This window comes from Myodes glareolus, chromosome 4 (genome assembly GCF_982192425.1).
Source record: "Myodes glareolus chromosome 4, mMyoGla1.1, whole genome shotgun sequence".
In the NCBI taxonomy this organism is placed as follows: domain Eukaryota; kingdom Metazoa; phylum Chordata; class Mammalia; order Rodentia; family Cricetidae; genus Myodes; species Myodes glareolus.
This window is the reverse complement of record NC_142029.1, coordinates 99,110,584-99,138,320: the sequence shown is the minus strand read 5'-3', so window position 1 is coordinate 99,138,320 and position 27,737 is coordinate 99,110,584. Positions and strand designations below refer to the sequence as shown.

Below are 27,737 nucleotides of genomic sequence, written 5' to 3'. Positions count from 1 at the left end.
CCTCTAGGAAGGAATTTGTGCTGGGCCTTATTGGCCTGAACTCTCGCTCAGAAGGACAAGTTTCCTGCTCTGATGTATTGCCACCCTCAAATGTCTTTTGCCCTTAATAAACAATCTCTTCTTCTGTTACTATCCATGTATCTCTGCTCAAATCTTTGCTCGGGGACATAAGAACCTAAAATTCCAGTGGGTACCCTGCAGGATAGGTACCCCACCACATCCTATAACACCACAAATGGCCTCATTCTATTACACAGCTGGTGCTTGCTGTTTGTAGGCTGTCTGCTGGAAGGTTGGTTTCAGAATATTAATTTCCAATAGGACATGCAGAGATTCTCCTGAGTTTCTACGGAATTTCGTGTTATCGATGAGGTCAATTTTAAGTATTTTATTTCAATCATTTATGTATTTATGTTTCTATAGACAGAGGGAAAGAGAAAGAAAGAGAGAGAAAGAAAGTGGATAGAGAAAAGACAGTATGTGTATTTTGTTTATGTGATATATACATGTTTGTTTATGCATGTTCTTCTGTGGGATGAGGGTACATACTTGCTCTGGAGGAGCCAGAGGTAATGCTGGGTGTTTCCTCTCTTGTTCAACACCATCACCCCATTTTTGGGAGATGGAATCTCTTCACTAAATCTGTAGGTCACTGATTTGGCTAGCATGGCTGATCAATGAGCTCCTGTCTCTGTCTCTTCAGGTCTGCAGTTCAAGACATGCATCTTTGCATCCAACTTTTTGGTGTATACTGGGAATCTAAACTCAGATCCTCACATTCGAACAGCAAGCACTTTCCCCACTGAGCTAATTACTCAGCTCCCATTTCAACCACGGTTTTCCACATTAGAAATATTTTATTGTCTATTGGCTAGAGTCTCCAAAACAAAGCACAAGAGTAGTTATCTTGGAAAGTCTAGAGTTGCAACAGATCTCTGTTTCTCTGTCTCTGTCTCTCTCTGTCTCTCTCTCTCTCTCTGTCTGTCTCTCTCTCTCTTGCACATCAGGCAAAGTTTTTCAACACTAAACCACATCCTCAGCCCCAGTAGGACTATTTCTAATTTTTCACCATTAAGATTTGATAAATACTTTAGTTAATAAGCCAATTACCTGGGATCCATGTTGTCCCCTTTCTGAGAATGTAGCCCATAATTGATTTGGCAGACCTTTGGTGCTTTGATCAAATAGGCCAAGACCTGTTAAGCCTTGAAGATTCCCTCTCTATAAGAAGCTGCTTCCTGGATCAGTGGCTCCCACTTTTCCACTTTGACACAATTATGTACACATGCTTTGTCTCTTTGACCTTATTGATATATCATACACCATGGTGGGGGCTGTCTACAGAAACAGCACCCTGCCAAATACAGACTATATATCTACCTTAAGCTGTGAGAGTTGGGAGGTAGATAAGGCATGGGTGTTCTTCACCCCTAGTTTGTACAACTTCACAAAGAAAGCTTATTAGTCCAAAATCTCCAAAAGCCCCAGATGCCAAGTGAGATTCAGCCCCTGGAGATGTTTCCTTCCTTGGGAAATTGATAGAACTCCAAGATTTCAGCCAAGATATCTTTAATAAGGTTCTCACGTTTCTGTATCTTGTAAGGTCTTAGGCTGAGCTAAGGCTTTCCTTGCCTCATTTTTGCATCTGGGTCTTCCAGGCAGATTGGTTCTCTCACACTCGTAACAGCTGAACAACTGAGCAAACCTCCACCTGAAGTATCCAGCTGTGATAAACTAAATATGAACAGACTGCCCAAAGGAAGTTCTTTACTTCCAACCATTATCACCTGCCAGAGTAGGACTCAGCCATTGATATATTTAATAGAGGTCTGAGTCCCAGTAGTTCACCCTGAAGCAATAACTGGTTGCAGGAAGGACCATAAACTAAGATTGCCTAAGCACCACTCAAAACAGACCATTCAAAGGAAATGCCTAATATTCTGACTGCTATAGATAGGATCACCTACCAGCATACACCAGGACACCTCCAGGGGAATGTCAGCCAATCAGGGGTCCTGAACTGGTGTAGGAGGATCTTCTTTCTATGTGTTGCTTTCATTGGCTGAATAAAAAAAAAACTGCCTTGGCCTTTTGATAGGGCAAAACTTAGATAGGAGGGAAAAAGAGAATTGGATGCTGGGAGGGTGGAGGCAGGCAGAGAGCCACCCACCATGAAGCTACCAGGTCAGACATGCTAAATCTTTCCTGGTAAGCCATGAGCTCATGGTGATACACAGATTTAATAGAAATAGGTTGAATCAAGATGTGAAAGTTAGCCAATAAGAGGCCAGAACTAATGGGCCAGGTAGTGTTTAAATGAATAGTTTCTGTGTAATTATTTTGGGGGTTAAGCTAGGTGGGTGGCCAGGAGCCAGGTGGTGGGACACAGCCTGCCGCTCCTTTTACTACAGAGAGGCACAACAACGTGGTCTGCTAACTCCACGTAATACCTGAAAGGGCTTAAAAAGGAATTCTAGACACAAATTTAGAGTTTAACACAACTTTTTGCTGTTTTCTAGGATGTGCTATAGAGAGATTTCCTGATTCAGCAATAGCAGCAGAAAAAAAAAAGCTGTACCATTTTAAAACGCGGCTTCCTGGGCTGTGCTGCCAGTGCAAACTCCAATTATAAAGCATTTCAATGACATTTGTGGGACCCAGGTATTTCTGTGCCCACTCGGGGTCTGAAAAGAAGTACTCTGAGACCATGCCAATGGCTCGATGTTCCCCGCCTGGGCAGGCAGCGGAATCAAGTCTACTAGGCTTATACAAGCAGGAGAGCATGGCGGACTTCTGCCGCCAAACAGAGAGATGTTTCCAGGCTGCGCAGTGCTCTGCGTGGCAGATTTCGCTGTAACTCAAAAAAAAAAAAGTTTATGTGCCGCACGCTCAGTCTCAGAGTTAAACTGCTGAATGTGGCTCCTACCTGGCGGCCCCAAAGCTAGCAAAAATGGTACATTCACCATTTTAAAATTGAAGAGAGGTAAAGCCAACATCCAGAGCAGCTCTGCCATGCTAGCAGTGTGTGCACACGGCTCAGAGGCACAAGCGGCTCTGCCATGTTGGACTGGGCGGGGCAAGCAGTCAGTGCCTGTATTTGACCTAGGATTGTCTCAGCTTAGATCTTAAGAGCTTAGTATTTTAAAAACTCTTTAAGACAATAAAGAATTACAGATTCACAAGAGGACAGATTCAGACATAAAAGACCTCTAAATGGGTCACAATGTTGGATGGGTGTGTGTAGGCTTAGGAGAAAAAAAATATAAAAAAAATAAAGTTGATGCTTTAAAATAAAGTTACTGCCTTAAAAAAAAAAGAGTAAAGTCTTTAAAGAGACAGAGTACAGATAGTTATAGATTAAAAGAAGTAAAAAAATAAAAAATGAAAAAATGAAAAATACACATAGAGTTTGGATTCTGTGTCGTCTTTAAATTTTTTGACTGTGAAGGAGCTAAGTACAAAGAGACATTTCACTGTGTGGTCTGCTAAGCTAATCCAACATGTATATTATAAAGCTATCTTGACCTCAGAATTTGGATCTAAGGCTATGATGCTTTGGAAAAGAGGTTCTTCTTTTGTTTTCACAGAGGATGAGACCCTGTGGATTGCTTCTATCCCAATATGGTATGATAGGCCATGTCCTCCTGAAAGGTCACTGTGAACACCTTCAAAATATTACTTCACCCAACTGATGACTGAGATGAACCTAGCACACAGGTTATACCATGAAAGAACTAATTAACAGTGCCCCCATACAGTAGAAAAAGTTTGGAGAGAAAAAACTGGACCCATATTCCCAAACATGGTTTATAAATGTTCTTTTACATTTAAAGGGGGATATGATATAGATATGAATAATTTACACTGATATAAATTTTGCTTCGTTGATATTAATTTAAGATCAATTTTGTTATATGTATATGTATTTCTGATCTTGATTAAGGTATTGTGATTGTGTGGGTCATTTTAAAATGTAATGTATAATTAGGAAATATAGGTTGTTAATGGATAATCATCAATAAAAGTCAAGCTTGTAGTCATGTTAGTTAGATTTCCTAGATATAAAAAGGTATATTTCAGTTAGATAGGCATTCTTTATATCTTTCAAAGACTATAGAATATGGCATTTAATGTTTTAATAATTAAGGGCTTTTCATGACAATGAGACACGTCTGCTCCTGGCAGCACCAATCTACTTCCTGAGTAAGATGGGCATCGAAGAGGCTCCTTATGGAGTTGGTTAGCCATTTGGGCAAGAAACTGCTCTTGCCTGGACTGTTGCATAAACTGGACACAGAGAACTCGCAGAGAGAGGACTGCTGAACTTGCCTAAAGGTAAGATGATCCTTTGGGGTTCCTATTTCATGAAAGAGTCTGCAAGACATTCTGCAGGACACAAAAGAAAGTGACGGAACTGTCTTTGAAATTTCCTGCTTCCTGAAAATGTCTGCTGGATACTATGGGCCTGTAGGCTGAAGATGGATGCCCCAATGGTACAGAGGAACTTTAGGTGACTCTCCAGGCAGTGATATATCTCTGTCATTTCTAGAGTTTGGAAGTTGCTTATTTCTTGTTTATTTAGGTAATATTATATCCTTCTGGAGTCTCTAGATGGAGTTCAAGAATGGTTAGTTATAGTTATAGTTTTCCTTTGTTATGATAAAAGATAAAATAGATATAAATATTGTGACTGCAATTCTTGCTTGATAACTGTTTTGTTATATGTAATTTTACTATGTTAGAGTTAAAGTCTTCCTTTTTGTTTAAACAGAAAAAGGGGAAATGGTGTAGGATGTTCTTCCTTCTATGTGTTGCTTTCATTGGTCAAATAAAAAAAAAACTGCCTTGGCCTTTTGATAGGGCAGAACTTTAGATAGGCGGGGAAGACAGAACTGGATGCTGGGAGGAAGAAGGCAGTGTGGCAGACACCATGGCTGTCCTCTCCGAGACGGACGCTGGTTAGACTCATGCCGGTAAGCCACAGTCAAGTGGCAATATGCATTAATGGAGATGGGTTAAACAGATATGTAAGAGTTAGCCAATAAGAGATTAGAACTAATGGGCCAGGCAGTATTTAAATTATACAGTTTCTGTGTAATTATTTTGGGGCTAAGCTAGCCGGGCGGCCAGGAGCCGGGTGGACAGGACAAAAAGCAGGCCCATGCTCCTCCTACAACACTGAACCTCAGAAACCCCTCACCCCCACCTTTACTACTTCAAAAACCCAACTCTAACTGATCTCAGGGCTCTCCGTTTATTCTAATAACATTGGACTGAGTTTGAAAACTTGCATAAAATAAAGGCTCTTTGCTTTTACATACAGGACTCAGTCTGGTCACCTTGTTGGCTTTTGGGGGACTTCACAGATTTGGGCATAACACTGTCCACCTTCACCTCAAATTTATGATCTCTCAGCGTCATGAGTCTGGAGATGAAATACATATTCACCCCCTCCCCCATTTTTGAGAGGCTGTTCTCATATTGTAAAAACGTAGGTATCTTCTCCCTTACATGAATTCCTTCATGGTGGCTTCCATGAAAATTCTGAAACAAGTTTTTCCCACAGTGAAAATAGGAGCTAGGTTTTCTGTCTGGATTCCCATGTGTTTATTGAGATTTGTTTAGGATTGAGTCTTTTCCCACAGGGGTCACAGTCAAAAGGTTCCTTGCCAGTGTGAGTCCTTGGGTGGGAATTAAGGTAAGAATTTTTATGACACTGTTTCCTGCATAGAAGACATACAGAGCACCTCTTTGTCTTCTGGTCTAAAGTATGAACAGTGATTCGATAGCTTCTTAGTTTTGAGAGGGCCTCTAGTGGACCCCCATTTGCCGTAGCAGCTAAAAGACTCCTAAATTTCCTTTGCACTGTAATATGTGAGTTCATACATCCTTCTTGACAAGCTGGAAGCTGCTCAGAGACCATGCAGTAGTCCATCACAGGGGCCTCTGTGACATCTTCCTTTACAATCATCTTTCTGGAACTCTTTGCCTTTCTTCTCTCATAAACCAGCAACATTATCCCCCGACATGACATTATTTTCTGTCCCTGAATCAGGATATTGAGCAGGTTTTACATGCACACATCCCCAAGGACCATTAGTGTCTCCAAGTCAGCTTTAAAGAAGGCGATGTTACCTTGTTTCTGCCAGCCTCCTTCTCTAGCAGACATTTGACTAAAGGACGAGTTCACACTCTCCAAAAACACACTGAGACCTGGGCTGGGAAAGGTCCCAAATGCATGAAAGCCCTCGCCTTGTCCTTCCAAGTATCCTTATAGAATCCCAGTCAACCACCATTAGAATTGGCCACTTTGGAGGATCACATAGCACGTGGTGCCTTCTGGGAGAATATTCAACTCCATCTCTGAGAGGTCACAACCAGGGATCTACTTTCATTGAGAAAACCTGGGCTCCCCACTCAGGTAGACACCTTGTGGGGTCAGACAAGGCTGATAACTGGCTGGCAGAAGCTATTCAATCCCTCTCCTCTAGAGGCAGGAAGCAAGTCCTCCTGCCAGGCTGGTGCACAAAAGAATAACCCAAGATTTCTTATTTTGTTTTCAATTTAAAATTTTCTACTTGGGAACAAACTTTTAATTTAGGACATACTTCTCATTTAAAGTCCTTTTCAACCATGCATTTCCCTCATTTTCTTTTATCTTTATCCTTACTAGTTTTTTTTTCCCCGAACTTTACATAAAGTTATTTGGGAAGAGGAGCCTCAGTTGAGAAAATGTCTTTATTGGACTGCTTATTGGCAAGCCTGTAGAGTAGTTTGAGTAGTTTATTGATTAATGATTGACATGGGAGGGCCAGGCCTACTGGGAGTGGCATCACTCCTGTGCTCATGGTTCCGAATGGCATAAGACAGCAGGGTGAGCAAGCAGTGAACAGCCTTCTTCCATGGCTTCTGCTTCAGTTCCCGCCACCAGATTCCTTGCCTTGAGTTTCTGCCCTGATTTCCCTTGATAATGGAGCAGGCTTTGGAGGCAAAGGCAAAGTAAACCCTTTCCTTCCCGTGTTGATTTTGGTCATAGTATCTTAGCAATAGAAACCCTAACTAAGACAACCATTTATTTACTTATTTATTTTTACTGAAAATACGCTTTAAACAAATGGGTTTTCATGTTTTGTTTTTCACCTGAAGATTCCTTTTTGTCTTATTTGAATATAGTACAATGAAAACATTGTTTTGTATCTGAAATACAGGTAAAGACGCTTGACTTATTCATCTTTTCATTCTTCTAAGTTTTAAGTTAATCAATTTGTTACAAATTGAGGTCCCACAGCACCATCCCACAGTAAATTCTGTTTTGTAGGAATCAAGGAGAATGTTCTGAATGTCTTATGCTCAGGACTTCAAGGCCCAAGTACTCACTGTGTCCCAGGGAAGCATAAGAGCTAGAGGAAGATAAACGGAAGCTTAATCTAAGAAAAGAAAAGACCCCCTGATTCCAATAGGCTAATTGACACCAGAAAATCCACCAATCTGGAACTTTCATTTCAGGAAGGACAGGCTCTTTGGGGCATCCTTCTATCTGTCCATTTGTTTTTGACACCCATAGAAAGCTTCATAAGCTACAGATGGGACCTCAGGCTGCATACACCCTGTGGCTGCCCTCTGCCTTCTTGGTGTTAGCAACTGGGATCTGAAAGACAAAAAGGACCAGAGAAAGGGTACTGGGGATCAAACCTGGAATCTCTGGAAGAGTAGCGGGAGCTCTCAACCACTGAGTCATAACTCCAGGCCTCTTTAAATCCTACTTGTTTATTTTAAATGTCATTCATTGAAATATAAGATAAAATTTTATCAAGCTTCAAAATTTTATTATAGCTAAAGTTATATTGATATTTTCTTCCAAAAAAAGATTCTGAAAAAATTTCTTTTTTTATAGTTAATGGTAACAAATATAAAAGGAAGGGCATACAAATTCTTTATGTTAATCAAAATAGCTCTAAATTGTGTACATTAAATGTACTTTTTATTAGTTTGATTATTATATATTTCTTTTCCAAGAATTATCTTTCTTTTAAAGATTTAACATTCTTGTTTCATTTTTTAGCTTGTAAAAATCTTCTGCCTTATAAAAACAATTTGATATTGCCATAAAAACAGACAGATGGAGAAATGGAATCGAATTGAAGACTCTAATACTAATCCACACACCTATAACCACCTGATTTTTGAAAAAGAATCCAAAATTTTGCAATTGAAAAAAGAAAGCATCTTTAACAAATGGTGCTGGCATAACTGAATGTCAAGATGTAGAAAAATGCAAATAGATCTAAATCTATCCCCATGCACAAAACTCAAGTCCAAATGGATCAAAGACCTCAACATAAATCCAGTTACACTGAACCTGACAGAAGAGAAGTAGCCTTGAATTCATGGGCACAGGAGACCATTTCCTAAATATAACACAGTAGCACAGACTCTGAGAGTACAGCCAATAAATGGGACCTCCTGAAACTTAGAAACTTCTGTAAGGCAAAGGATATGATCAATAAGACAAAACAATAGCCTACAAAATGGGAAAAATCTTCACCAACCCTACATCTGGCAAATGGCTGATCTGCAAAATTATAAAGAACTCAAGAAACTATACCAAAATATCAAACAATTCAAATAAAAAATGGGGCAAAGATCTAAACAGAGAATTCTCAACAGAAGAAACTCAAATGGCTGAAAGACATTAAAGAATTGTTCAACATCCTTAGCTATCAGGGAAATGAAAATCAAAATGACTCTGAGATACGATCTTACACCTATCAGAATGACTGAGTTCAAAAATGCTGAGGACATCTGGAGAGAATGTGGAGTAAGGAAAACACTCTTCCATTGATGGTAGGAGTGCAATTTGTACAGTGAATTTGAAAACCAATATGGCAGTTTCTGGACTGACATCTGGGGAACCTATATGGGACCAAACTAGACCCTCTGAATGTGGGTTACAGTTATGCTACTTGATATGTTGGGAGGAGGCCCTGATACCAGGACATATCCCAGGGACATGAACTGGCTTAATGGACCCTATTCCCTATAGTGAGATACCTTACTAAGCTTTGATACAGGGGGGAGGAACTTGGTCATGCTTCACCTTAATATGCCAGCCTTGTTGACTTCCTAAGGACAGCCTTACTCTCTCTGAGGAGCAGATAGGGTATAGGAAGTGGGGAAATGAGGGGAGAGGCAGGAGAAGTGAAGGGAGGGGGAACTAGGGCTGGTATTTAAAATGAAAAATAAATTTTCAATTAAAAAATAAAATAGTTAAAAAGCTACCTTTTAGAAGAAATCCTAATATTATTATTACTTATGTGTTTATTTTTATATATTTGGATGTCGTGGCTGCATTATATGTCTGTTTACCACATGTATGCAGTGCCTGTAGAAGCCAGAAGAGGGCATTGGATCTCCTAGACCTGGAGTTGGTTGTTACCCACTGTGTGGATGCTGGGAATTCAATCTAGGTCCTCTGGAATAGTGAGCAGTGATTTTAATTGCTTAACCATCTCTTCAACTACAGGAATGTTCTTAATGTGTAACTGATAAATGTAATATTTTAAGACTCTGATCTATGTAAAGTGGTATGTGAGGACCCACAGATGTGAGCCTGCTTAACCTTGACTGGAGGTCAGAGAGTTTAAACTTACTTTTGCTGTTTCAATGATATTGATAACAGATGTGGTTACATGAGAAATTCTAACCTGACGTGTGGTTAATTAGTATTTTGGGTATAGAGGTGGATCTGCTCGACCTGGACCAAAGGTTGGACAGTTCAAGTCTATTCCTTATATTACGTTAATGAAGTCTGCACATTTCCCCTCCCCTTTTGGCATGACATATGTAAGTGTGTAGAAAATAAATGAGGTGGATTCAGTATTCACTGAGTGTTCCTCCTGATTTTGTTCTGTGTTTCTGTTACTGATTTCACTTATATCTCTGTTCCTTTTGCTTCATAATTCTAACCCTCACTCTCCTATCTTGGAACGTATGAATTTCTCAAGACTGGGTTTTGACAGATTGGGCCCAATGTGAGGCTTAGGATGCACAATGAATAATGCATGATGTGTGGCCAGCGGTATAGGAGAAAGCATGCAGGACCCCGTGAAGTGAATATTACACTGCAGGTGTAGAGGTGAGAATTGAGCACTCCATAGTAGACAATAATAGGTAATAACAGAGGAAAGGAGGAAATGAGAAATCAGCAGGAAATATACACGGGGTTTCCGGGAGATAAAGAAAGAGGGGACAAATCCAGGTACGCAGGAAAAGTCAGCGACATGAAGAGAAAACAGGAGGTGTAAGATGGAAGAGAAGTAATGCCATGTGATAGAACATAGATGAATAGAAATGAATTAATTTAACATTGAAGAACTAGTTAGGAATAAGCCTAAGCTATAGGCTGAGCTTACATAATTAATAAGAAATCTCCATGTCATCATTTTGGAGCTGGCTGGTGAGACAGAAAAAGACTCATCACATATGGCATCCAATGCAGAGACTTGAATATCCAAACATAGGGCCTGAGAAACCTAAGAAAAGTTCTGGACAAGGAGCCAGATATGGATTCCTAGTCCTGCAGTCTCTCCGGCAGGCAATGGTAATGTATAGAGAATTTTTGAAACAAGATATAATAGTGTTAACTATCAACTTGAGAGATTCTACAATCACTTGGGAGGTGATTCTCTAGGCGTGCCTTAGGAGAATTTTCTTGCTGCTGCTGCTACTTGATGTGGGAAGACCCATCTTAACTGTGGAGCCCAGCATTCTCTTGGCATGGGGTTCTGAACTGCATACATGGAGCTTGAGTCTGAGCACTAGCATGCACTCATTACACTCTGACTCTTGACTGTGGATACATTGTGGCAGCAACTTCCAGTTCCTGACACTTTGACATCTCCATGGACATCTCCATGTGGAATTTCCACATAAAGTCAAGTAAAACTTTTTTAAAAAAAGGCTCTAGACCACAAAAAACAGGAGCCAAGTGCAGCTTCTTGGTAACAGCATTTTTTTTTCAGATAGGCTGTGTTTACAAGGGAGATGTAGTCTTCTTTTAAAAAATGGCAGCTTCCTGGTTCCCCAGCACAAACAGCTCTGACTCTTTTGGGAGGTATAGCTACTGAGCATTTAAAGAGTGCTACAACTTGCTTCATGGCAACATAGACCTACTGTGTGCCTGAAAATGAAACCATCAGCATGGCTCTCAGAGGAAGCGAGCATGCCTCCACCATGTTCCACTGGGCAAAGCCAACAGGCAGATCCAAGGAGTTGGTCCTAGCCATGCCCACTTAGGATTTAAAAAAAAGCACTCCTGTTTAGAAAATAGTTAAAGATATGCAGTAACAATAAATTCAGACATAAATAAACCTCTGAACAGGTCACAGTGTGTTTTAAAAAAATATGTGTAGGCTTGAGAGAGAGAATGAAAAGAGTCTAGACAGTTATAAATGGAAATAAATTGTTTTTAAAAAATAAAAGTCTTTAAAGAGACATAGTACAGATAATCATAGATTAAAGAAGAAAATAAAAATAAGCCATCTAAAGATGAAATCTACACAGAGAGCTTGAATTATGTATATTATTGTGTTTTCTTTGAATTTTTTGACTGTGAATGGGCTAAGTACAGAGAGACATTTCATTGTATAGGATGCTAAGCTAAACCAACATACATATCTTAAAGGTATCTTGACATCAAAATTTGGGACTAAGGATATGTTACTTTGGAAAAGAGGTTCTACTTTTGTTTTTACAGAGGATGAGAACCTGTGGATTCCAGACTAAAGTGATTTGATCAAACAAGACGCTCTGAAAAATGGCCCAGATGGACCAACATCCTTGGCAGCTTCAGGACTGCTGGCTGAGATGAACCTACCAGACAGGATACACCATGACAGATCTGATTAACAGGGCCTGCAATCAGCAGGAAGTAGTCTAGACAACAATGCCCAATTTCCCTAAATGATTGCTTACAAATGCTTGTTTTCATTGAAAGAGGGATATGCCATAGATATAAATACTTTGCATTGGTATGTATCTTGGTCTACTGATACAAATTTAAGGTCAATTTTTTATATGGTGTATATGTATTTCTGCTCTTGATTAAGGTATTGTGTTTGTGCAGCTCATTAAAAGATGTAATGTATAATTAAGAAATACACGTTAATATATAATAGGTAGCCATCTGTATTAGCCAAGCTTGTAGTCATGTTAAGTTTTCTAGATATACAGATATATAGTTCAGTTAGATAGCTATTCTTCAAATCTTTCAAAGACTAACAGAATATGGCATTTAAATGTTTTAAAAACTTAGTTTTCATGACAATGAAATACTTCTGCTCCTTGCAGCACCAATTACTTTAAAAGGATAATGGGCATTGAAGAGGTTCCTTAAAATGTTGGTTAACAATTTGGACAAGAAACTGCTTTTGCCTGAACTGTTTGACTGGACTTGCAGTCCCCACCGAAAAATGACTGCTGAAGTTGCCTAAAGAAGGTGAGACAATCCTTCAGGGTTTGTGCTTCATGAAAGAGTCTGTGAGACATTCTGCATTGGTATGAGAGAATTGTCTGTAATCCGTCAATCATGTTTTAAATAAACGCTGATTGGCCAGGCAGGAAGTATAGGCGGGAAAACAAGACAGAAAGTAGAGGTGATGCAATGAGAAGAGGAGAATTCTGGGAAGAAGGAAGTTGATTCCTCCCAGTCCTGCCCAGATGACTGAAGAAGCAACATGTGAACTGCCATGCTGAGAAAGGTACTGAGCCGTGTGGCTTACAAAGATAAAAATAATGGGCTAACTTAAGTTATAAGAGCTAGTAAGTATCCTGAGCTAATGGGCCAATCAGTTTATAATCTTATGAAGCCCTCTGTGTGAATTTCTTTGGGGCTTTCTGGCTTGTTGGGGTACCAGACGGGACAGAAACCCCAACAAGCCAGCCCTCATGTTACATTGCATGACACAGAAGAAAGTGACTGACAAACTGCCAATATAGGCAGTGAAATGTCTCTGTCAATTCTAGAGTTTTGGAAGTTGATTACAATGCACTTCCTGTAAACTTAGGTAATATTATATCCTTCTAGAGTTTTTGATGAAGTTGAAGAATATATAGTTAAAATTATAGATTTCCTTAGTTATGAAAATATAAAGTAGATATAAATATTATAACTATAATTCTTGCTTCATACCTGTTTGGTTATATGTAATTGTACTATGATAAAGTTAAAACCGTCTTTTTTATTTAAACAGAAAATGGGAAATGGTGTGGGGAGTTCTTCTGTATATGTGTTGCTTTTATTGGTTAATAAAGAAGCTGCTTTGAGCCAATGACTTAACAGAATATAGCCAGACTGGAAGATATATAAATAGAAAGTAAGAAGGCAGAGTCAGGGAGAAGCCATGTTGCTGCCCGCTGTAGACATATGCCATAGGCGGAGCCTGCTGGAACCTTGCTAGTAAGCCACAGTCATGTGGCAAATCAATAGAAATCAGTTAATTTAAGATATGAGTTGGCCAGAAATATGCTTAAGCTATTAGCCAAGAAGTATTGAAATTAATACAAATTTTTGTGTGATTATTTTGGTTCTGAGCAGCTGGGAACGAACAAGTGGCCTCCCCCAGTGCTACAGTCAACTGAGTCACTGAGGTCTAATTGGCATTTCTCTATAAGCCTCCTCGATATTTCTTGCCACCATAGCAATTCATTTATCAGGGGACTCTCTCTCAAGCTACCCAAGTCTGTAACCTAACTCAGGATCTGTTCACACTACACTAAAATTTGTAGCAGTTATTTTAAAATGGGTCTTCCCTCTACAACCTGAGCTCAACCCACAAGTTGGTTAACCCAGGAACTTGGACAATTCTCAGTGCCCTTTGATTCAGCTCAGAAGAGTTGAAAATATCCTAGGAGGATCAAATGAAGATCAGGTAATAAACAGGGACTGTAAGTCAGATGCCAAAGTGTGGAGGGCCACAACCACATTCTCCATTGCTTCAAGGAACAAAGGTAGAGATTGACCTCTGTGACCCCAAGGTGTGGCGGTACACACCTTTAGTCCTGATGCCTGGGAGACAGGCAGATTGACCTCTGTGACCTCAAGGCGTGGCAGTACATGCCTTTGGTCCCAATGTCTGGGAAGCAGAGACAGGCAGATCTCTGTGAGTTCAAGGTGATGTAGCACACGCCTTTAATCCCAGCGCACATGCTTGGTAACTCTCTACCGCTGCATCCCTGCCTACTCCCGAGGTATCATCTGGGATAATGGGCAGCGGACCAATCCAAGAGTGACACATCAGAAGCGAGGACTGTTTCCTTTATAAGGGCTGGGTTCCCCTCATTCTGGGTCTCCGCTTTGGAAGCTGATGCTCTCCCTCTCAAGACGCATTAAAGCTTTACTGCAGAAGTATCCTAAGTGCCCCGCGTCGTTCTTGCTGGCGAGAAGGTAGCGTGGGACAACTGGTGCCGAAACCCGGGACGCCAGAAAACCCTGACAACTACTCGCACCGCCGGAGACCCCTTGGACACAAGGAAGATTCAGAACTGCAGGCAGGCATGCTCAGAGAGGTACGTTCTAAAGTCCAGAGAGCATATCAGAAACTGAGCAGCAATGGGAGGTTGTGCGCGCACCCAGATAAGTTAAAAATGACCCTCCGGTAAAGAATGGGGGAGACAGAAAAAAAATAAGTTAAAAAGGACCCCCCAATGATTCTAAGAAAGTAAAAATGGGGGAGAAGGCTGATTTACAAGGTCAAAAGCTTTATGTTATGTTATATGTGTTGTCTTTTGTGTACTGGATAGGAGAAAGATATTTAAATTTAGAAACTGCTAAGGATATGATGTTTTGGAAAAGAGGTTCTGTTTTTGTCTCCACAGAAAAGGAGAGCCTAAGGGTGTACTTGGGATTTATGTGGTTTGAATCACCGAGACCTCCTGAAATGTTGTAATGTATACCCCTAAAATGCAGCGTCCCAATACAGCAGGAAGCAGCCAGAGAGACTAACGGCGCCCAAATTCCCTAAAAGATTAAATGAGGTCCTTTCAATGATTGCAGAGCAGCAAGCCTGCTTCTCTAAATTCCGCTTTGCTCCGTACACCGGTTTGGGCTCGAAATAGGTGCAGCTATGGCTGGAGGGTGGCTGGAACGGAGCTTTGCTCGATGGCTATGATGGAGGGCACGTTACACTGGCTCAGTTGGTGCCTGGCCTGGAGGATGTTACAACAGTACCGAGAATGAGAGCGATGCCACAAGCAGCCAGACATGCAAAAGGCTTGCAATGTATCTAAAACTGTGAGGGTCTCTGAGGCTAAAATGGCTCTGGTTCCATTTGGCTACGCTAAACTATGCTGACTTCAGGCAGGGCTGGTCGTAATTATCATAATAAAAGCACAATTAAGGTTTAGAGGCAATAAGCAGACAGTACCGTATTACATCTACATAGTGCGACTTAAGTTTTTAAAAACTGCTTAGCATTTTAAAAACTCAAGTCCTCCTAAAAGATTGCTGTATATACGCTTGGCTTGTCTGATGCTTCGGGTTCCTCAGGGAGATGGATGCGAAGGGCCCTTGGATTTTGGGGTGATTGGGTTGTTGGCTGGATCTGTGAGAGTTTACAGCCGCTTTTGCTGTGGCACAGGTGTTGAGAGTTTGCTAGTAGGAAAGCGGCCCTGTTCGCCGCCTCTCCCATCAGCCCCTTGAGCCGCAGCGGCTCTGGCACAGACCTTGAGATATTGCCGGCCTGTATCGCCTTGGTCTGGATGTCGGCTCCTGCCACACTCCCCCACCAACACAGCCGCGGAGGTCTGGGCTGGCCCCGCGGGAAAGGCGGGGGCGCCTGGGGGTGGAGCCGCCACTTCCTGGCCTAGGACACGCGGAGCCACGCAGCGAGCAGGCCCAGGGCCGCACACAGCCCTTGGATGGCGGGCAGGCTCTGGAGCCCGAAGCCACTGTACTGGCAAGAAATACGGGAGCCAATAAATCTTAAATCTAATATCAACAAACAGGGCCTGGGTTTTTCCTAGGTGCCACTGGGGCAGCACGGCCCATACCATAAAAAACAGAGACCCCCGTATGGGTTCCCCAATGGCCACTTACTTCTAAAAAACTAAAAGGTCCAGATTACAGACACTGGCCAATTTTTAGGTTCTGTTATTCTTCCTAAAAAGATTCTGCCTCAAAAAATAAAAATTTATAGGGATGATTTACAAACGTTAAATGATTTCCAAAAGTTGTTAGGAGATATTAATTGGCTGCGACCGTTTTTAAAAATCCCCTCTGCTGATTTAAAGCCGTTGTTTGATATCTTGGAAGGGGATACTCATATTACCTCCCCTCAGGCCTTGACGCCGGCAACAGAGACAGCCTTGTTGCTAATGGAGAAATCCATTAAGGAGGCACAGCTGTGCCATATTGATGAGACTCAACCATTTGCTCTATACATGTTTAAAACAAGAAAGCTACCCACCGCTGTGCTATGGCAGGACGGACCGTTACTGTGGATCCATCCACATGCTTCTCCTAACAAAAGTATTGATTGATATCCCGCCGCTATAGCTCAAATTGCCCTTAAAGGCCTTAAAATGTCTGTTAGTCATTTTGACAAACATCCAGAGGTTATGATAATTCCCTATACCTCCTCTCAGGTACAAATTTTGGCCGCTGCCTCTGACGATTGGGCCATTTTGGTTACAACCTTTTCAGAAAAAATTGATAATCATTATCCCAAACACCCTCTGCTGCAGTTCGCTACATGTCATCCCATTATGTTTCCCCGAGTTACATCTTCTACCCTGTTAAAAGACGGGATGACGGTTTATACAGACGGCTCCAAAAATGGTATGGGAGCCTATGTTGTCGGTTCTAAAACATATATAAAAAACTTTTCTGCCACCTCGCCCCAGATGATGGAATGTATGATGGTTTTAGAGGTTCTTCAAAGATTTCCTTGTCCCCTTAATATTGTTTCTGATTCTGCCTATGTGGTTAACGCTGTTAAACTATTAAAAGCCACTAAAATTATAAAACCTACTAGTACAATGGCAACTCTCTTCCAGAGAATACAGAAATGCTTACTGAATAGGAGAGCTCCATTTTTTATCACACACATAAGGGCACATTCGGGGCTTCCAGGCCCAATGAGTTTGGGCAATGACCTGGCTGATCGTGCTACGCGGCTTGCTACAATAGCTCTTGCCTCCCCGTTACAGACCGCTAAAACTTTTCATGATAAGTTTCATGTTACAGCTAAAACCCTGCGCAAACGTTTTTCTCTTACCAAAAAAGAGGCTCACGATATTGTAACCCAATGTCACAGCTGTTGCCAATTTCTTCCTATCAGACACGCTGGCGTAAACCCCAGAGGGATTACGCCCTTACAAATATGACAGATGGACGTAACTCATATCACTGCCTTTAAAAAACTTCAATATGTGCATGTGTCGATTGACACATGCTCTGGCATTATTCATGCCACACCACTTACAGGAAAAAAAACCTCTTATGTCATTCAACATTGCCTTGAGGCATGGAATGCTTGGGACAAGCCCACATCTTTAAAAACGGATAATGGGCCTGCCCATACTTCTCAAAAGTTTAAACAATTCTGTACACAGATACAGGTCACCCACATTACAGGCCTGCCTTATAACCCCCAGGGACAAGGTATCATAGAACGGGCACATCGCACACTCAAATCTTATCTACTTAAACAGAAAGGGGGAATATTGACAGAGCTGCCCACGACGCCAAGGGTGGCCATCGCCATGGCTCTGTTCACCATAAATTTTTTAAATTTGGATGATAATGGCCAAAATGCTGCAACACGACATTGTTCGGATCCGCAGCAGCCCAAAGATTTGGTTAAGTGGAAAGATGTGCTTTCTAATGAATGGAAAGGCCTGGATCCCATTTTATTGAGATCCAGGGGAGCTGTTTGTGTCTTCCCACAGGATCAAGAAAGCCCATTCTGGCTGCCAGAGCGATTGACCCGAACAGTGAAGAGTGATCCACAACACACGGATTCGCCTGAGGACCTGGCTGCTGCTCCTCCTGCCATTTTGCGAATGGATGACAGAGTACCGATGGAGGACACTCTCAGCTTTCCCAAAGCTGTTACCAGTCAGCCATAGGATGGCGGTGTTTCCTCGATTTTTTACAACCAATAAGGCTCTGGGCCCCCTCCCTACCGTCCTAGAGATGATTTATAAGCTTGGCCGTAGGACTCCAGTCCTGGGCCATGTCTCTCATTCCCCTACTTCAAAGAATGGGTGGGGATGAAAATGTTTTAAAACAGTCCTATGCTATGAAATAGTGTTTCTCCTCTGGATGGTCTGCTGACTCAAATCCCAAAATCGTAGGTACAAAGTGGTTATTGCACAAGCGTTGGCTGCCCTAAAACAGGGGCCTCTACCGATGTGTGGTTATCTATGCTAAAGCAGTAAGGTTTATGCCAACCAGCTCCTGCACCCCTAGGACAGTGGTCCATTGCACAGGGTGGAGTGCTTGGCTTAGCTAGCCCTAAAGGTTGTCGAGCTAAAGAGCATCACACAAAAAATGGCCCTCTCTGAGAGATATGTCGTCCTACATAAGGGTTTCCTGTCGTATATTCCCTTTCCCAGAAAAATGGCAGAGGGCAGGCCGGATAGGTTCCAGGTGTCATGAACCTAGGGGCAGATTCCATGCAAGCCCATTGTAATGTTTTCGCTCCGAAAAGTGCGACCTCTATCTTTGCCTTCTGAGGGAGTTGCCTTTCTGCAAAGAAGTAAAAAAAGGGGGATATGTGGAGGGCCACAACCACATTCTCCATTGCTTCAAGGAACAAAGGTAGAGATTGACCTCTGTGACCCCAAGGTGTGGCGGTACATGCCTTTAGTCCTGATGCCTGGGAGACAGGCAGATTGACCTCTGTGACCTCAAGGCGTGGCAGTACACGCCTTTGGTCCCAATGTCTGGGAAGCAGAGACAGGCAGATCTCTGTGAGTTCAAGGTGATGTAGCACACGCCTTTAATCCCAGCGCACGTGCTTGGTAACTCTCTACCGCTGCGTCCCTGCCTACTCCCGAGGCATCATCTGGGATAATGGGCAGCGGACCAATCCAAGAGTGACACATCAGAAGCGAGGACTGTTTCCTTTATAAGGGCTGGGTTCCCCTCATTCTGGGTCTCCGCTTTGGAAGCTGATGCTCTCCCTCTCAAGACGCATTAAAGCTTTACTGCAGAAGTATCCTAAGTGCCCCGCGTCATTCTTGCTGGTGAGAAGGTAGCGCGGGACACCAAAGGTTACATGGAAAGGTGCCTTTGACAGACACAGCCTCCAAGAAGCAAAAGTTTTATGTGAATACAGAAAATCCACTAGCTTGACCACTAGGAAAATAAATTTTAAAAAAATCATTGCTGGATTTTACAAAAACCATATATGAAACCTCTAAGTCATTGCCTGCATTTTCTGTTTTATTTGATTTCTTGAAAATATTCTCAGAGTTACACTAGCAATATCAAGTAGTCTCAACATCTTGCTTTATTTTTCCCAAAATTTTATTTGATGGTCGAAGAACATTATAGAAGAAACATGACAAAGGAAGTGGACAGGGAAAGCCCATTTTAGGTAAACATCGGCACAAATGAGCTAACAAGTCAAAAGTTAGGTTTACTGTCAAAGGAGGAGGTGAGTGAGAGAACTGAGCCTGGCAGAGGGTAGAAAGAGAAGCCAGGGTAGATGCAGAGACCCACCTAAGTGTCAGGACTCATGGGATACGCCCACCACCACGGTGGATGGGATTCAGCTGTCTGTCCTCTAGTTTATTTCTCAATAGTTGAGACTCAAAATCCTGAAAAAGAAAATCTTATTAGTCTACTGTGTGCCATACTTCCATCATGAGAGAGTACAAATTTGATCTGTGGAGACAAGAAAGCTTGCTCAGGAGGTTTAAAGAATCCACTAAAGTAAGACAAGTGATTCTACATAAGGCTGCCTTGGGCTGGACCCTGAATCCTTAGAAAAGCATTTGCATGGCATCCACAAAGTCTCAAGCTTGATTGCTCGCCCTGGGGGAGGGTGGGTGTCAGAGGACACATGGATATCTGTCTCTTGCTACCAAAAAAGGTTCACGGGATCCTGGGTACCCAAAAAGCAACTGCCTTATAGGGACACTGTTTGTGTCCAATGTAATTGATCCATGTGTTCCTTCCCATGAAAACTGGCTAAAGGGCATGAGAAAGGGTACCTGGGAGAAATCTAACATGGCAGCCTGAGAAAGAGCCATAGGGACAGACGCGAAAGGTGCTAAGATTGCATCAAAATGAAACTGGAATCCTGACAACATGGAGGGACTGTCACAGAAAGAGAGACTGAGGAGTCAGGATGAGGCTGGAGGAGGAACAGGGGGGTTAAGTCATCTTAAAATGGGAGGGATGAGAGGGACTGTGACAGCAAAAGAGAAAATCCATCTATCATACAAGGGCTAAAGAGGGGCAGGAGCTGAAATGTCATACCAAGTAGAGGCTCTCTTGAGAAGTAGATCTTTAGGGCACCTGCCAACTCCTCGAACATCACGATCTATACAAAGAAGTAAGCAAATCAGCCAGAAGATTCCAGCTCTCCTCCTGAAGCAGAACAGAGTTCAAAGAAAGAGAACTAGAAAGCAGTGGACACTAGGAGAAATCACCTCATTAATTCCAGGATGGAGCCAGGCAGCAGGGACATAGAGGGCTTCCTGGGGACCTATATTCCAGTATCGTCCTAGGGTTTGTCCATTGATGAATATGACACCCTTTCTCCAGCCCTGAACAAGATAGGGAGGTTTCAGATTCTAACTTCTAGATGTAAAGATAGAAAACAAACAGACCTCTATCCCAATGGCACACTAAACCTTAGAATGGACCAAATAGACAACCGAAGTCATATGTGGGAGGGTGTGCAACATTCGAGCTTGTGCCACTACCCTGCCTTGGAGGTGGCTCAGCATCAGCCTCAAGAAAGATTCTAATTTCCATCTCATCTCCCGCGGGCTGGCCCAAGCCATCAGAAGGGATGTCTTACAATCTAATTATCACCAAAACACATCAGGCTTTAAAAACATAGATCAAATTGTGTAATAGCAGGAAGTTTGCCAACATGCCCTCAATGGCATGTCTTGGATGGTGAGCTCAAGCCAGTGGTAGAGGTCTCTACATCTGGGGTTATGTGTGAGAGCTACTGGGTCACACTCACTCAATCCCTGCTACAGAGCTTGCACCAGCCAGTCTCACTGACACTTGCTGCACACGCCTCTGTGCATCTCTTCACTGTCCTTGTCCTAGACTAAGGGTCCTCAAAGACTTCACCTTTCGAATGGCTATGACTTGCTGTGACCGGGGGAGCTTGGTTCCCTGTCACACAACAAGGTTCATGTACTGGGGAGCTTTTCTGAAGGTTCTTTTGTGCCAGGGGCTGGGGCACAATAGCAGGAGAGAAGTGGCACCGACCTTTACTTTTATGAAGGTGTCCTGGGGAGGATCTCCAACTCTCAAATGACTGAGGAAAAAGGCAGGGCCCTGAACATGGCTTGTAACTACTTTCCAGGACTCAGGAAACTTCGGAAGTTTTCTATGGGGAATCAAGAGCCAGTGAGACGTTATCTGTTTGCTCTAATGTGCCACCTGTGATCTCTTCTATGAAGCCTGGCATCCCATTCCCACTGTAGTAACCACTATGTCCTTGGCATTCATGATACAGTAGGAATTAACCAGCGGACAAAGGGACAATCACTTCTCTTCTCCCAGGCATCCCTGAAAATTGGCATCACTTCATTAGTACTCTGCATCAGGTTTTATTTTTCTATCTGTTAAATCAAAAGCTTCATCTGCAGACCTCTGAGCATCCCTCCAGCTCTCCACATCCACCAATTTGTGGTATAGTTTATATTTTATTTTGTTCATCTACAGTTCAGGGACTGAACTTGGGGCCAAACATTGCTGGGTAAAATGCTCTATCCCTGATCTGTAACTCCACCCTGGCCACTTTTCATCAGCTGAAGGTAAGTCTCCTACCTATATATGAACATGTTTTTCATTTCCAGGCTGTAGATTCTAAATTGCCTCAGAGGAGTCTTGTCCAGATAGATGTCTCCAGTTAGACCTGTGAAACAGGAATGGAGGTGGGTGGGAAGGAGTTGAACAGGGCAGAGGTATGCACAGGCTGCAGTCAGGGTTCTTCCTGAAGGAACTTGCTCTCTTGGCCTCATCTGGCTGGAAGGCTTCTATAAACCCCATAGATTTCTTCCTTTCACTTGGTGGTTTTGAGGATTAAACCACCGGACTCAATAGGCTTCAGGCACGCTAGGCAAGTATTCTACCGTTATGTTACCTAAGCCCAAGCCCTACACAGATATTATCCTCTTAGGTGTACACTCCTAGTAAGGGCCTCACAGTCCACATTAACAGCACAAAATCATAGCAAGCACTGCAGATCTGAACAGCACAGACTTCTGGTTTGACAAACTCAGGTTTACCAAAGCTCTTATGGGAAAAATCGTGTGTGGTATAACTCTGTTCAGGAGGACTGGACCCAAGCAGAAGGATAAACACAAGCCCTAGATATCCTGACAGTGAAGACTTGATATCCCTAGAGAGGAGCCCTAACCTGGCACATCACCATAGCTTTCTTCTGCTGGCACCACTTTCAAAACTCTCATTAAGTGGGTGGCAGTGTTGTGTCTCGGACTTGGCAACTAAAGAACACAAAAATATCACAGTTTCTGTATCGATGTGTCTCGTGAACAAAAACATATACTCTTTTCCAAACACAAACCTGTTCCCAACTTCCATTGTCCTGCAGAGGAGCAATAGCGTCTGATGCTCCACTACCTTAGCGTCTTCTTCTAGGACCCACCTTTTCTCTCTTTGTTGATATCCAACCCAGAAGAGATTCGGCCTAGGTTCTCCACCAGGATCCTCAGGATCTGGGTTTTCTTGGAGGGCTATTCAAGAGAGACCAGAGTAAACCTCACTTGGCCCCTCCCTCAGATTGTCTAGGCCTCCCTGGAGCTGGGACAGGCCATGAGCAGGTGACTGACAGATCACAGGCTACGGAACCTTGTAGGTCTCCAGCTATGGGACAGGCAAGTCCTTGTACTCCTGATTTCCCTCTTCCTTCCCTGAAAAAGTCACCGAACATTTAACTAAGGAGTCTCTTGGATGATAACCAATCCAGCCTTGTCTGGACAGTGAATATTCAAGATGGGGGAATGCGGTGTTCTCTCAAAGAACACTCACCATGACCTCTAAGATGTATTCAACACTCCCTGGGATTGCTGGGTTATTCTCTATGGAGCAGACCTCGGGCAGAGGAGTGAGAATAATCTATAATAAGCCCTCACTAACTCTTGGGCCCAGGCCTAGCTGCAACTGGAATGTCTCATCCATGAACTGTGTTATATACATTTTTCACAATAGGCAGCTCGTTCTTGAAATGATCCAGGACTCCTATGTATTTGTTATCCAAAAACACCTGAAAAAGAAAGAAGAGATGACTGTTAGTGTCTCATAAAGAAAGGAAGGAACGCAGTACTGAAAATGCAATAAACCAAGCAAGAGGCAGAATGAATTCCACGTCTCCCAGATCTGCATAGACTCATAGGGTCACTAAGAACAGGTGACAGTTTAAGTAGAGCCGTGAGAAGAGGCAGGAAGTGCAGCCTGGGCCAGAGCTCCCAATGAAAGCTGGAACCTGGATCAAGTGTAGGCAAGGAGTGTGGTGGGGGGCGGTGTTTAAAAGGCCTGTAGGAAACTAGAGGAGAAGGAATGTAGGAGTGGATAAACATTATCCAGGAGATGTTAGCAAGGGAGGAGATGGAACCGAGAGACAGAGACTGTTCTGTGTTTGTGTTCCTTACCCCCTCGTGTTCAACCCTTCCAGGGGCTTAAAGACTTAAAGAAGACCAAACCTGTCCGTATTCTTATATGGGGAATGCAGAAGCTCAGTAACCCCCAGTGGTAAATTAGACACTCCCAATTTGAGTCTGGAGCACCCGCTGTCGCATTCTAACTGATTTGAGGGGTGCTCTGCATGGATCCATTTTCCCTATTACCTACTCTGCTGGGAGTTTTTTGTCAACTTGACCAACTGCTGTCACCTGAGAAGCAGGAACATCAACTGAGAAAATGTCTCAGATAGATTGGCCTGTCAGCAAGCCTGTGGGCAATCTTATTAATGAATGATTTGTGTGGGAGAGCTCAGCCAGTGTGGGTGGTGCCACCTAGAGCCAGTGGTTCTGGGTTGTGTAAGAAGCAGGCTGGGTGAGGTACAGGCAACAAGCCAGCTCTAGTCGCCTGGGTCTTGCCTGAGGTCCTGTAAAGGCTTCCCATGATGATGAACTGTAACCTCCAAGACAAATAAGCCGTTTTGGGTCACGGTGTTTATGACAATAGCAGAAAAATAAACGAATACAACTACTATATTGAATAAACACCAGATAAACCACCAGAGAACCTTAGTCAGGCAAGACAATATAAGAATGATTTACTTTCTCAATTAATTAATCTAAATCAGTTTTTTTTCAAATGCAATTTGGCTAGTAAACTGTAACAATAAAAACCCTTAAGTCAGAAAACACACGTATTCTGAATTTAAGGTTACCAGAGTCTAATTACAGATGTTACATATTTGGTGATCATTTAAAAAACCTGCTGTCGAAATGTCTTCCTTGAATGCAGGATGCCTAGTTTGAAGAGCACAAAGAAATGATCACAACACCTTCTAAGAGCAGTCACTGTGCTATGAACAGACTGAGTGGAGGACGTGAGAGAGAAGAACAGGCCATAGTCGGGCTGCTTTGCAGACATGGAGAAGGCTGGCTCATGGGAGTCACTGGAGGTAGGCAGCAAGCAGAGATGTGTAAGATAGAATGCTTGTCCTAAGCAGAAGACTCGTGGCACTCTGAGGGATGGCAAGTAGGAGAGGAAGGTAGAAAGTGATGGAAGGGTCTGAAACAGGAAGACCTGCTTTGTATTTTCAGAGAAGACACCAACTAAAGCAGCAGAGGCCTACATGAGAAAGCAAAGGCCAAGAACTGCTGCACCACACAGGGGCCAGGAGAAAATATGGAACGAAGACAAGGTGACAAAGGAACTTCTGGACAGAGATTATATGTGGGAAGCTGTGACTCCACAAAGGAACACAGGGCTGAGTTAGGAGAGCAGTGTATGCACCCTGGGAAAAACCAATGGAAGATATAGTAAGTACAGATAAATGTCTACCAATGTGTAAGAAATGTCTCTGCAGAAAAAAAAGGGGGAAGGAAGGAATGAAATGGAGGAAGGAAGGAAGGGAGAGAGAGAGAGAGAGAGAGACCAAAAGAGAGAGAGTGAGTGAAAAAAAATAAAGGAGAAGGTAAAGGGCAGAGGGGGAGAGGGAGAAGGCTGGATTCATAAAGATACAAAGATGAAAGTGTAAGGAGAAATCTGATGGCATATAGAAGGATAGAATCTGACAGCAGTATATGCTCAAATCTAATCTCCATGCTTGGGAGTCAGAGTCAGATAGATCTCTATCAATTTCAGGCCAGCCAGGGCTACATAGTTTAGGCTCAATGTGAAAAACAAACAAATGAAAGCCAGAAGTATAGGTTGAGTACTGTTTATCCAAAATGCTTGAGGCATAAACATTTCAGATTTGGGAGGTTTTTCAGGGTTTAGATTTTCACAGACTTCAGAAGTTAAATATATTCATGGTACATCAATAGTGGCCTATGCCTTCAATCCCAGGACTCAGTAGACAGAGGAAAGCAGATCTCTGATTTCAAACCAGTCTATGGAGCTAACTCCAGGACAGCTCACACCATTACACAGAGAAACCCTGTCTTAAATATATATATATATATATATATATATATATACACATATATACACATGTGTGTGTATGTGTACATATATCCATAGATAGATAGATAGATAGATGATAGATAGATAGATAGATAGATAGATAGATAGATAGATAGATAGATAGATTAGAGAAAGAGAGAGATCTTCATAGTATCAGAAATTGTTATGTGGATTCCCAGGTAAAAGAGTTATCAACAGACTGACCCATCTTTAATCACTGTGAGCTACAATAATGATCATGTGTCAACATATGCCCAGGGTACAATAATGGCGTGAATATTATGCGGATAAACAATTGCCTTCTGATGGGATTTAAGTCCTGCTTTAGTAGAAAACATATATGTGGTCTTGAACATCTTAATAAGCTATGGTTGAGGAGCTCACAGGTCCCAGAGGAGAACAATTATTCTCCTAAATGGACACAGATTCTAAACCCATCACACTACTCATAGACTACAGTAGCTTCTGGTCCTCATCAGAGAAGTTTCTTCATGGGCAGTGGTTAAGCAGAAACTCCCTGACCAAAGTGCAGAGAACAAGCCCTTGAGGACTGCACAGCCACAAGTGGGATCTATCACTCCCCACCCAAATCTCACGGATCTCCTTGAGAAAGTGGAGGATACGATTGTAAGGGCCAGAGGTCAGGGGACCAGAACAACACATTGTCTTCTGGACATGCCAGGACTGCTGCCCATGAACTCACAGTAGTTGTGGTTGCCTATGTAAGACTTAAAGAAGACCAAACCTGTCCGTATTCTTATATGGGGAATGCAGAAGCTCAGTAACCCCCAGTGGTAAGTGCGGGGCTATTGACAATTGACTGCTTCTGGGAAATGGAGTCTCTTTCCTTCAAGGGTGCGATCCCAGTAGATCGACCATAGTCCCAACTCACAAGCAGCCCAGTTAGACTTTGCAGGTTATTAAATAGAAAAAGGAGGAAGAGAAAGGTGAAGAGGAGGAGGAGGACACAGACAAGAAGGAGGGGGAGAAGAGAATGGGGAGGAGAGAGGAGGAAGAAGACACAAAGTTGGAAGGAGGAAGGGGTGGACCTGGAAGGAGTCAGTGGGAGGAGTGGGGGTAAAACTATCAAATACACTGTATAAAATTTTCAAAGAATTGATGAAATAATCTATTTTTAAAGATAAAAAACCCTCTAAAATGTGTGTGCGTACATGTGTGTGTATTCATGTATGATGGGTCCACATGCCCGGGCAAGTACCTGTGGAGGTGGAGGAAAGCGGTTAACACTGGGTATCACCACTCGCTCCTATCTTATATTAAGGCAGGGAGGGTCTCTTCATTGAACTTGGAGCTCATGTTTCAGTTAGATCGACTATCTGGCCATTGAGCTCCTAGGATCTTCCTGTCTCCACTCCCCTGAGCTGGTCTCACAGACGTATGGAGCCATGCCTGACTTTCTAAATAGGTGCTGGGAATCTGAGCCCAGGTCTTCATATTTTGCAGTGAACACGATTCCCTCTGAATCGTCTCCCCAGTCCCATCTGGAATTGTTTGCACATCACATTTTCACTGAGCACTTCTGACTGTGGACTAGGAATGTCCAACCTGAAGCCTTGGGAAAAGGTGGCGTGGAAAAGAGGAAGAGCAGGGAACTGTCAGAACACAGAGACCAGCTCTTAGCTTGGAGTGGGATGGAACCCTCAGCAGCGCACTGTTACTTCCCAGCTGCACCTGCTTTGAAAGGCTTTCATGATTCTTGAGGATTTTCTACTTGGAATATATCACAGCTTGGTGCTTTAAGACTTAAATGACAAGAGCCAATGTCTCATATGCTATATAAATATTAGGGGTTAATACATGGTAAGATTAGGAGCTACAAAAGCATCTTCTGGATGTAAGAACACTATCGTCTCCTATAAAA

At 42.7% G+C, this 27,737-nt stretch overlaps 1 protein-coding gene across 1 annotated transcript in view; it reads right to left on the bottom strand.

The window, feature by feature from the left end:
• Window positions 1-7,591: 7,591 nt before the first annotated feature.
• Window positions 7,592-27,737, bottom strand: part of LOC125416085 (beta-galactosidase-1-like protein 2) — a 48,137-nt gene continuing 27,991 nt past the window's right edge. Inside the window, exons 14-21 of the mRNA XM_087905947.1 lie at window positions 23,415-23,483; window positions 22,866-22,953; window positions 22,025-22,112; window positions 21,461-21,581; window positions 20,662-20,778; window positions 20,489-20,552; window positions 15,721-15,950; window positions 7,592-7,648 (exon numbers count right to left, since the gene is read on the bottom strand). Coding sequence (XP_087762073.1) covers window positions 7,592-7,648; window positions 15,721-15,950; window positions 20,489-20,552; window positions 20,662-20,778; window positions 21,461-21,581; window positions 22,025-22,112; window positions 22,866-22,953; window positions 23,415-23,483 — 834 coding nt within the window. The remainder of the gene's footprint in view (window positions 7,649-15,720; window positions 15,951-20,488; window positions 20,553-20,661; window positions 20,779-21,460; window positions 21,582-22,024; window positions 22,113-22,865; window positions 22,954-23,414; window positions 23,484-27,737) is intronic.